Source organism: Engystomops pustulosus, chromosome 2 (genome assembly GCF_040894005.1).
Source record: "Engystomops pustulosus chromosome 2, aEngPut4.maternal, whole genome shotgun sequence".
In the NCBI taxonomy this organism is placed as follows: Eukaryota; Metazoa; Chordata; class Amphibia; order Anura; family Leptodactylidae; genus Engystomops; species Engystomops pustulosus.
This window is the reverse complement of record NC_092412.1, coordinates 19344071-19356719: the sequence shown is the minus strand read 5'-3', so window position 1 is coordinate 19356719 and position 12649 is coordinate 19344071. Positions and strand designations below refer to the sequence as shown.

Here is a 12649-nt window from a genome sequence, read left to right as displayed (position 1 = left end):
AGGGGCAGTATTATAGTAGTTATATTCTTGTACATAGGGGGCAGTATTATAGTAGTTATATTCTTGTACATAGGGGGCAGTATTATAGTAGTTATATTCATGTACATAGGGGGCAGTATTATAGTAGTTATATTCTTGTACATAGGGGGCGGTATTATAGTAGTTATATTCCTGTACATAGGGGGCAGTATTATAGTAGTTATATTCTTGTACATATGGGGCAGTATTATAGTAGTTATATTCTTGTACATAGGGGGCAGTATTATAGTAGTTATATTCTTGTACATAGGGGGCGGTATTATAGTAGTTATATTCCTGTACATAGGGGGCAGTATTATAGTAGTTATATTCTTGTACATAGGGGGCAGTATTATAGTAGTTATATTCCTGTACATAGGGGCAGTATTATAGTAGTTATATTCTTGTACATAGGGGGCAGTATTATAGTAGTTATATTCTTGTACATAGGGAGCAGTATTATAGTAGTTATATTCCTGTACATAGGGGGCAGTAGTATAGTAGTTATATTCCTGTACATAGGGGGCAGTAGTATAGTAGTTATATTCCTGTACATAGGGGGCAGTAGTATAGTAGTTATATTCCTGTACATAGGGGGCAGTATTATGGTAGTTATATTCTTGTACATAGGGGGCAGTATTATAGTAGTTATATTCTTGTACATAGGGGGCAGTATTATAGTAGTTATATTCCTGTACATAGGGGGCAGTATTATAGTAGTTATATTCTTGTACATAGGGGGCAGTATTATAGTAGTTGTATTCTTGTACATAGGTGGCAGTATTATAGTAGTTATATTCATGTACATAGGGGGCAGTATTATAGTAGTTATATTCCTGTACATAGGGGGCAGTATTATAGTAGTTATATTCTTGTACATAGGGGCAGTATTATAGTAGTTGTATTCTTGTACATAGGGGGCAGTATTATAGTAGTTATATTACAATATAGTATGATACAGAAACACTACTTGTAGCAGTACATGTAGTATTAGTATAAGAAAGCCATTATGAAGAACATAAATTCCAGATGAGTAAATGGGAAATTTGGGAAATTCCTTCATAACATGTAACCACAATATATGGGTCTTGTTTTCACAGATGTGCAGTATTCTGACAGATCTCCGCTGTGTCAGCTTCACGTGTCTGATGATTTGAGAACCTTTATGTCTCCACAATTTGCATTTTCTGCAGGGGTCAACGTTTTACATGTCAGATGTCAGAATCTGGATCAGTCTCGGGGGAGGGGGGGTGTTAAGCATTTGTACCCCACTTCCTAGAGGTCTTACTACAACAACCACACACTGTTGTGCTCTTAGTTATCTGCTCCAAGCTGCTCCTCAGTTCCCTATGAGTTTCGGCCGAGAAGGCTCCTAATGGAAAGGCTGTAATTGTAATTGTAAGATTCCCTATTCAGCCATGTCTCAGCTTCATCACCTGGTGTCATGCGAAAGGGATATAAGGGTGATGCCATATAACTGAATGCCCACCCTGCCGGCTGCACATTGTTTAGAAGTGACATTCCAAAAAAAAAAGGAGTACAACTCACTCTGGGAATAACCACGGCCTCCCATGGGAACCACTTCCTCCACTCGGAGCTTTGGGAATGTGAAGGGGATTTCAATGACCTCAGTCATTGAGGGTCATTGTGTCCACAGAACCAGAACAGATGAAATTACAAGACCGGATCGGTGCCTCCTCCGCCTGCAGTTATCCAACCAGGTGACCCTATGAAAAGCAGCTGACCACCAGCCTCATCCTCCGCTAGAGGGGATCCGCTGGGAGTTGCCTTTTCCCAACTAAGTGCTGACTACAGCTCCGCAGCCTCCGGATGACTCCTAATGAACTTTCAGAATTAACTAGCTGGTATCGGCGGTGGCAATGATCTAATTACTTCTGCAGGTGAAATTTAAAGGGACAGTACATCTATTTCTGGGGGTAATTTCAATGGTAATATGGGGGCGCCCGGCAAAACCTCAGCTTGGTGCTCAAGGATGCTGTGCCAAAGCTGCGTCTAGTGGCCTGTATTACACAACGTGCGCTGACACACTGTGCCGCAGCCTCGCAGCAGTAAATACTTGACATTCCTGCACTGGCTTCTGCTCGGCCTCTGGTGTTTGCTTTACATCCGTTTCCAGTGTCAGAGAGCCAAGTCACCGACCAAAATCCAAGCGCTAAGCATTGATGGATGCAACAGCTGCGAGCGCTATAGAAAGCTCCCATATACAGGCCGCTGTGTCATGTACAGGACCCCCCTGCCTGGTCACATGACCAAACACAGCACTCATAGGGTGCACCATGCCTGGTCACATGACTAAACACAGCACTCATAGGGTGCACCATGATGCCCAAACTGTATCAGGGGATACCTACACCTACCACCCAGAAAGCAATTCCAGGCATCCGGCCCAATCCAAGGCCTGTTAATGTTTCCCGTAAGATATTACAGGAAATTTCGGGAAAAAAAAAAGAATAGAAGACGCCGGCTGCAGTAATTACGTTCAGATTTCTGGTATGTGAAAAATGTGTCCGACCAGGGAACGTGTGATGATATTTTGTACATGGAGACAAAGAGCATCCGGATTCCATGGGGATAAAGCTCCGAAAGTGGAAACTTACAAAAGTATGAAGTTTCCTAAACGTAATAATAATAATAATGGGGGCCCAATGTAATAACCTGACTATGGGATATGCACAGAGGACGACCATGACTTACCCCTCTGCGCTGACCTTTGCACCATACACCAGCGGTCAGCCTGATCCGTGCTACGTTCCCACACCCATCCCAGAAATGTAACCTTCTGATCCTCACAAAGTCCACTCTTCTGCAACTATAGGAATTCTTACTTCCACGAAATCTGTCCTGACCTCCAACTAACCAAACCCATACACCCATACAGCTGCTCCGAAGTCTATCAACCTTTTGTCCTGTTCATCCTGAGCCTGCTGGTTCCTAATGAAAAGTCTATTAAAAGATGTTGAAGGACGTGCAGGAACAAATAATAAGAAATTAACATCAGAGTTTGTTACAGATTCTGCATTTCTTTTTCGTGGTTCATTACTAACGTTGCGTCGTCACAGCTCATTACATTATCAAAGGAGCGGTCATGTAAGGACCAGGAGGATTATACCACAGATAACATTTACTGCAGCTATAAAACCCCGGCCCCCGTATCACAGCACACAGATCACTCCAAGGACTTACATACACCTGTCCTAAGGGATTAGTACCTCACCGCTGGCCAATGTCTAACTAGAACAAATGGCGATCCTTATATGCTCCATATTACACTCCAGAGCTGCAATCGCTATTCTGCTGGTACAGTCACTGTGTACATACATGACATTACTTATCCTGTACTGATCCTGAGTTACATCCTGTATTATGCTCCAGAGCTGCACTCACTATTCTGCTGCTGGTGCAGTCACTGTGTACATACATGACATTACTTATCCTGTACTGATCCTGAGTTACATCCTGTATTATACTCCAGAGCTGCACTCACTATTCTGCTGCTGGTGTAGTCACTGTGTACATACATGACATTACTTATCCTGTACTGATCCTGAGTTACATCCTGTATTATACTCCAGAGCTGCACGCACTATTCTGCTGGTACAGTCACTGTGTACATACATGACATTACTTATCCTGTACTGATCCTGAGTTACATCCTGTATTATACCCCAGAGCTGCACTCACTATTCTGCTGCTGGTACAGTCACTGTGTACATACATGACATTACTTATCCTGTACTGATCCTGAGTTACATCCTGTATTATACTCCAGAGCTGCAATCGCTATTCTGCTGGTACAGTCACTGTGTACATACATGACATTACTTATCCTGTACTGATCCTGAGTTACATCCTGTATTATACCCCAGAGCTGCACTCACTATTCTGCTGGTGCAGTCACTGTGTACGTACATGACATTACTTATCCTGTACTGATCCTGAGTTACATCCTGTATTATACTCCAGAGCTGCACTCACTATTCTGCTGCTGGTGCAGTCACTGTGTACATACATGACATTACTTATCCTGTACTGATCCTGAGTTACATCCTGTATTATACCCCAGAGCTGCACTCACTATTCTGCTGCTGGTGTAGTCACTGTACATACATGACATTACTTATCCTGTATTATACTCCAGAGCTGCACTCACTATTCTGCTGCAGTCACGGTATGTCACTATTTAATAACTCTAGAATATAGGGACAATATCCCTTTAACACTGTCCCTGCTCGCTGGTTACGTCTACATTTTCCAGCTGTGTGACAGCTTCTCTGAGCCACGGACAGGAAGGACGAGAGGAAATTCCACTGACAGTTCCTGGAGTTTGCTTAAAACCAACTGTTCTTCCAAAATAAAGATGAGGAGGAGGCGGGAGAGTGGACAGGACAGGAATCCAGCGGGGCGTGCGGGAAAAGCGGCTTACCTCATATCTTCGAGGAGATCACATTCTGCCTGATGCTTGGCTTGCAGCTTAGTCATCTGTTCGGCCTGAATGTTTTTCAGCTCTTGTGTAACTTTCACCTGAAATTACAAAAATAAAATAAATTTAAAAAATCGGTCACAAGGGGAGATATCATCGGCATACGCATCGCAGCAGGAGGGAAACGCTTTATGGCAGGCGCTATCTAGTGAATATATAGTAGGCGCTGAGTCCAGCAGTATAATCAGGATGATGGGGATAGTAAGATACATCACTGATAATATTCAGCACACAGCATGCACCCGTCTCCAGTGCAATGGACACCTTATGATACAGACCAGGCAATCATTATAACCCTAAAGTGTAATAATCATAATAATAAATTCTTCTTTATTTATATAGCGCACACAGATTCCGCAGCGCTGCACAGAGTTTGCCAAATCGGTCCCTGTCCCCATGGGGCTCACAATCTAATCACAGTATGTTTTAGGAGTGTGGGAGTAAACCAGAGGACCCGGAGGAAACCCACACACACATGTATCAAGGCAGTTATATTAACCATCAATATCAGTACAATATAAGAGTACGCAGGACATGCATACGCCAGACCGCAACCCCCCCCCCCCCCCTAGTTTGTGGTTCTGTCATCCTGCCTATCCAGTCTCCTGCGGAAAAACAGAGACAATCATTCCTAATATCATTGTTGTACTTGCCCATCTATTCTCCAGCAGTATTGAGTACCAGCATTTCCCCCATCATCTGAGTGTAATCTATCAAAATTACCCCATCAAAAAGGACACCAGGATGAAGGATTGTAAACCAAGCACACTGACATACTGGTGTGCGCCCTCCCTGGCACGATCTTCTTTAAGCTCCCTGTGCTCTTGATTTAAAAAGACAAAAAGGTGTTAAAAGTTATGCAAATTAGCCTGAGGGGCTCCAGGCACTATTAACAGCTATGGAGCGTGTGCATCATTTAAAAAAAAACAAAAAACTTTTTTTTGGTAAAACCAGGGCATAAGCAGCTAAAAGAAGAGCAGATGCTGACGGAGGGGGGAACACACCAGTATGTCAGTGTGCGTGGTTTACAATCCTTCATCCTGGTTGTAGATTGCCTTTATAAGAGTTTTCCAGCTTACCTAGCATAGTGAGAAGTTGGTTGAGGGGAATGGGCACTATTTGTAGCAGTAGTTTTTCTAATCCTGGTCAACCCCTTTAACAATCAGAACGCAAAACAAGATTCAAAAAGATTTTTTTTTAAAAAACAAACAAACATTTTGAATATTTTTTTGCACCGGGGAAGTTCACCTTTAACACAGAGTGAAAGTGAGCGTGAAATCCGCTGTTAATCTCTGTTATCTGCCGCATCAGGCGCATGGCGGCTCTATTCCTGGCAAGGGAACGTCATGGATGCGCCTCACCCGAGCTGATGTCATGCATGCAGGTGGATCAAAGGGCAACAAGGACTTAAGTGACATTAATGCGTGCAGGGAAAGTCCTTAAGACAACACTAATCCGAAATCTGAGACACTCGAGTTTCCTTAAGGTCCTAATGTCACCTCCAGTAGAACAGGACAGGATTTGGAGACGTAACTAGTGCTGCAGAAGCCGTCAGGTATAGACACAGTATGTAGTATGTGGTCCTATAGGCCTTTCCTTCCTAAACATCATATAGGTAAATGGAATTGGATTCAACTCTAATCACATCCAAAGCTGCTCCAAATGTAAAAGTATTCTGTTGGTATGTATGACCACGCAGACTGCGGCCAGTGTTACTTATTATCCCTGGAGAGATGTGTAATCAGACGTAAGTGGATGTTTTTAGTAGCAGCAGGACTGTGAAATATGGATTTACATTAAAGGATTAATTGTCAAGAAACTATTCCTTACAGTGGCTGCAGAGAGCACAGAGCACAGCAGTGTGAGGACAAACAGGGAGACGGCTACTTGAACACCTTTATGTTTCACTTCCCACACTACACTCCTACCTGCACATTGATATATACACACACAATACAACTATTTGACCCCAAAGACTGGGTTCACACTACGTTTTTGGTACATGCTCAGCGTATATGTTGGGACGTATACGCTGAGCGCACCCATTGGAGTATTCGGCAGAAGAGGCCTAGTAGTTGCCTCCGTCTTTGCATCCTGCTCCCTCCTGCTGAGAGATGTATAGGCAATAGAAGCCTATGGGGAGCGGATGCAGAGTATTGCATCCCTCCCGCAGCCTCCACTGAGCAGATACATCGATCATCAGGAGAGGGGAACCCGATGATGTCACCGGGGAAGATTTATCGAAGGTAAAACTGTTCTAGTTGTCCATGGAAACCAATCAAAGCTCGGCTTTTATTTTAGAAACAGCTGTGCGAAAGTGAGAGCTGAGCTCTGATTGGTTGCCATGGACAAGTAGAACAGTTCTGCTCTCAGACTAATGATAAATCTCCCAAAACTGTCCTTATATGGACAGTGACATCACCGGCATCAGCAGCAGCCATGTACGGGTCCTCGAAGGACATATCCCACCGCCTGATGCGTCCTTACAACGTATCGCACAAAACGTAATGTGAACCCAGCCTAAGCTGTACTGCTGCCATTAAACCCTTTCAGGTCAGGTCTGAAAATATTGATGGTATAATGAATGCAGAGAGAACAGAGCACAGCAGTGTGAGGACAACACATCCAGTGCACTTGGCAGAGGCTGCAATCTGCAAGAAACCATAGAAGGAGAACAGTTACTGCGACATGGATGCAAACTGCATAAAGGAAACACACTCTAGTCACACCCAAAGCTGCATTTAGTATTCCAAGTCCTTCATTTCTTCCCCATTAGTGAAGTGCACCTTGTGTCCCCTCCAGCTATAGACATAGTCCAACCTCGGCGTCACCTGCACGCTACACAAAACCCCGCGGGCAGGTGCGGCTCATCCGCTGCTATCCGTGTCTATCACTGCAGAAGAGCCGAACGCGGTATAAACCACCAAAGAGGACGCGAATATAATCACCGCACACAGCAGTAAGACTGACACTACTGCTGGCAGACGCTATAACAAGTATCTTCATTGTACAGGGTAAAACAGGTAACTGACTCCAGTCACAGCCAGAGCTGCATCCAGATTCTGCAGGCTGCTATTTAAGTTAAAAGGGTCCCCTGATCACCCACCTGCAAAGTCCTGGTAGAGAGGACTACACATGGTTTGTTTGTAGTCTGTTACCATGGAGACACATGTAATAGCTGTATACTGGGGTCTGCAAGCGCTCCGAGTGTCACATGATCCATAACGAATGAATGAAGCCCTGCACATACATCCACTAGGGGCGCTCTGACACACACGAGGTCCCCTGTTATACTAATCACTACAGGACCCTGTGGTCACAAACAGGTAAGTGGTCAATCATGGGAAAAGCCCAATAGGACACAAGAGAAGCCGGTCCAGCAGGAAGAGGTACTGGAAGTAACCGAATATTTCTAGAAATGTCGCCTCAGGGAAGATTCCAGGTAATGAGAGAGAAGAGCACAAGCATCTGTATACAGGAAGAACTACTGTGTGTGGGGAGCAGAGGATATACACAGGTAAGTCATGTCATGTATGCACACAGTGACTGCACCAGCAGCAGAATAGTGAGTGCAGCTCTGGAGTATAATACAGGATGTAACTCAGGATCAGTACAGGATAAGTAATGTCATGTATGTACACAGTGACTGCACCAGCAGCAGAATAGTGAGTGCAGCTCTGGAGTATATTACAGGATGTAACTCAGGATCAGTACAGGATAAGTAATGTCATGTATGTACACAGTGACTGCACCACAAGCAGAATAGTGAGTGCAGCTCTGGGGTATAATACAGGATGTAACTCAGGATCAGTAATGTCATGTATGTACACAGTGACTGCACCAGCAGCAGAATAGTGAGTGCAGCTCTGGGGTATAATACAGGATGTAACTCAGGATCAGTACAGGATAAGTAATGTCATGTATGTACACAGTGACTGCACCAGCAGCAGAATAGTGAGTGCAGCTCTGGGGTATAATACAGGATGTAACTCAGGATCAGTACAGGATAAGTAATGTCATGTATGTACACAGTGACTGCAGCAGAATAGTGAGTGCAGCTCTGGAGTATAATACAGGATGTAACTCAGGATCAGTACAGGATAAGTAATGTCATGTATGTACACAGTGACTGCACCAGCAGCAGAACAGTGAGTGCAGCTCTGGGGTATAATACATAATGTAACTCAGGATCAGTACAGGATAAGTAATGTCATGTATGTACACAGTGACTGCACCAGCAGCAGAATAGTGAGTGCAGCTATGGGGTATAATACAGGATGTAACTCAGGATCAGTACAGGATAAGTAATGTCATGTATGTACAGTGACTGCACCAGCAGCAGAATAGTGAGTGCTGCTCTGTAGTATAATACAGGATGTAACTCAGGATCAGTACAGGATAAGTAATGTCATGTATGTACACAGTGACTGCACCAGCAGCAGAATAGTGAGTGCAGCTCTGGGGAATAATACAGGATGTAAGTGAGGATCAGTACAGGATAAGTAATGTCATGTATGTACACAGTGACTGCACCAGCAGCAGAATAGTGAGTGCAGCTCTGGAGTATAATACAGAATGTAACTCAGGATCAGTAATGTCATGTATGTACACAGTGACTGCACCAGCAGCAGAATAGTGAGTGCAGCTCTGGAGTATAATACAGGATGTAACTCAGGATCAGTACAGGATAAGTAATGTCATGTATGTACACAGTGACTGCACCAGCAGCAGAATAGTGAGTGCAGCTCTGGAGTATAATACAGGATGTAACTCAGGATCAGTACAGGATAAGTAATGTCATGTATGTACACAGTGACTACACCACAAGCAGAATAGTGAGTGCAGCTCTGGGGTATAATACAGGATGTAACTCAGGATCAGTACAGGATAAGTAATGTCATGTATGTACACAGTGACTGCACCAGCAGCAGAATAGTGAGTGCAGCTCTGGAGTATAATACAGGATGTAACTCAGGATCAGTACAGGATAAGTAATGTCATGTATGTACACAGTGACTGCACCAGCAGCAGAACAGTGAGTGCAGCTCTGGGGTATAATACACAATGTAACTCAGGATCAGTACAGGATAAGTAATGTCATGTATGTACACAGTGATTGCACCAGCAGCAGAATAGTGAGTGCAGCTCTGGGGTATAATACAGGATGTAACTCAGGATCAGTACAGGATAAGTAATGTCATGTATGTACAGTGACTGCACCAGCAGCAGAATAGTGAGTGCTGCTCTGTAGTATAATACAGGATGTAACTCAGGATCAGTACAGGATAAGTAATGTTATGTATGTGCACAGTGACTGCACCAGCAGCAGAATAGTGAGTGCAGCACTGGGGTATAATACAGGATGTAACTCAGGATCAGTACAGGATAAGTAATGTCATGTATGTACAGTGACTGCACCAGCAGCAGAATAGTGAGTGCTGCTCTGTAGTATAATACAGGATGTAACTCAGGATCAGTACAGGATAAGTAATGTTATGTATGTGCACAGTGACTGCACCAGCAGCAGAATAGTGAGTGCAGCACTGGGGTATAATACAGGATGTAACTCAGGATCAGTACAGGATAAGTAATGTCATGTATGTACAGTGACTGCACCAGCAGCAGAATAGTGAGTGCTGCTCTGTAGTATAATACAGGATGTAACTCAGGATCAGTACAGGATAAGTAATGTCATGTATGTACACAGTGACTGCACCAGCAGCAGAATAGTGAGTGCAGCTCTGGAGTATAATACAGAATGTAACTCAGGATCAGTAATGTCATGTATGTACACAGTGACTGCACCAGCAGCAGAATAGTGAGTGCAGCTCTGGAGTATAATACAGGATGTAACTCAGGATCAGTACAGGATAAGTAATGTCATGTATGTACACAGTGACTGCACCAGCAGCAGAATAGTGAGTGCAGCTCTGGAGTATAATACAGGATGTAACTCAGGATCAGTACAGGATAAGTAATGTCATGTATGTACACAGTGACTGCACCAGCAGCAGAATAGTGAGTGCAGCTCTGGAGTATAATACAGGATGTAACTCAGGATCAGTACAGGATAAGTAATGTCATGTATGTACACAGTGACTACACCACAAGCAGAATAGTGAGTGCAGCTCTGGGGTATAATACAGGATGTAACTCAGGATCAGTACAGGATAAGTAATGTCATGTATGTACACAGTAACTGCACCAGCAGCAGAATAGTGAGTGCAGCTCTGGGGTATAATACAGGATGCAACTCAGGATCAGTACAGGATAAGTAATGTCATGTATGTACACAGTGACTGCACCAGCAGCAGAATAGTGAGTGCAGCTCTGGAGTATAATACAGGATGTAACTCAGGATCAGTACAGGATAAGTAATGTCATGTATGTACACAGTGACTGCACCAGCAGCAGAACAGTGAGTGCAGCTCTGGAGTATAATACACAATGTAACTCAGGATCAGTACAGGATAAGTAATGTCATGTATGTACACAGTGACTGCACCAGCAGCAGAATAGTGAGTGCAGCACTGGGGTATAATACAGGATGTAACTCAGGATCAGTACAGGATAAGTAATGTCATGTATGTACAGTGACTGCACCAGCAGCAGAATAGTGAGTGCTGCTCTGTAGTATAATACAGGATGTAACTCAGGATCAGTACAGGATAAGTAATGTTATGTATGTGCACAGTGACTGCACCAGCAGCAGAATAGTGAGTGCAGCTCTGGGGTATAATACAGGATGTAACTCAGGATCAGTACAGGATAAGTAATGTCATCTATGTACACAGTGACTGCACCAGCAGCAGAATAGTGAGTGCAGCTCTGTAGTATAATACAGGATGTAACTCAGGATCAGTACAGGATAAGTAATGTCATGTATGTACACAGTGACTGCACCAGCAGCAGAATAGTGAGTGCAGCTCTGGAGTATAATACAGGATATAACTCAGGATCAGTACATGATAAGTAATGTCATGTATGTACACAGTGACTGCACCAGCAGCAGAATAGTGAGTGCAGCTCTGGAGTATAATACAGGATGTAACTCAGGATCAGTACAGGATAAGTAATGTCATGTATGTACACAGTGACTGCACCAGCAGCAGAATAGTGAGTGCAGCTCTGGGGAATAATACAGGATGTAAGTGAGGATCAGTACAGGATAAGTAATGTCATGTACGTACACAGTGACTGCACCAGCAGCAGAATAGTGAGTGCAGCTCTGGTGTATAATACAGGATGTAACTCAGGATCAGTACAGGATAAGTAATGTCATGTATGTACACAGTGACTGCACCAGCAGCAGAATAGTGAGTGCAGCTCTGGAGTATAATACAGAATGTAACTCAGGATCAGTAATGTCATGTATGTACACAGTGACTGCACCAGCAGCAGAATAGTGAGTGCAGCTCTGGGGTATAATACACAATGTAACTCAGGATCAGTACAGGATAAGTAATATCATGTATGTACACAGTGACTGCACCAGCAGCAGAATAGTGAGTGCAGCTCTGCAGTATAATACAGGATGTAACTCAGGATCAGTACAGGATAAGTAATGTCATGTATGTACACAGTGACTGCACCAGCAGCAGAATAGTGAGTGCAGCTCTGCAGTATAATACAGGATGTAACTCAGGATCAGTACAGGATAAGTAATGTCATGTATGTACACAGTGACTGCACCAGCAGCAGAATAGTGAGTGCAGCTCTGGAGTATAATACAGGATGTAACTCAGGATCAGTACAGGATAAGTAATATCATGTATGTACACAGTGACTGCACCAGCAGCAGAATAGTGAGTGCAGCTCTGCAGTATAATACAGGATGTAACTCAGGATCAGTACAGGATAAGTAATGTCATGTATGTACACAGTGACTGCACCAGCAGCAGAATAGTGAGTGCAGCTCTGGGGTATAATACAGGATGTAACTCAGGATCAGTACAGGATAAGTAATGTCATGTATGTACACAGTGACTGCACCAGCAGCAGAATAGTGAGTGCAGCTCTGGAGCATAATACAGGATGTAACTCAGGATCAGTACAGGATAAGTAATGTCATGTATGTACACAGTGACTGCACCAGCAGCAGAATAGTGAGTGCAGCTCTGCAGTATAATA

At 43.7% G+C, this 12649-nt stretch overlaps 1 protein-coding gene across 6 annotated transcripts in view; it reads right to left on the bottom strand.

Moving 5' to 3' along the window:
* The window catches only part of FCHSD2 (FCH and double SH3 domains 2), a 144472-nt gene that overhangs the window by 66476 nt on the left and 65347 nt on the right, over window positions 1-12649 (bottom strand). For all 6 annotated transcript variants that reach the window (XM_072133879.1, XM_072133880.1, XM_072133875.1 and 3 more), the window contains exon 2: window positions 4463-4560. In XM_072133879.1, the coding sequence (XP_071989980.1) occupies window positions 4463-4518 (56 nt within the window). In that variant the 5' untranslated portion in view covers window positions 4519-4560. The remainder of the gene's footprint in view (window positions 1-4462; window positions 4561-12649) is intronic.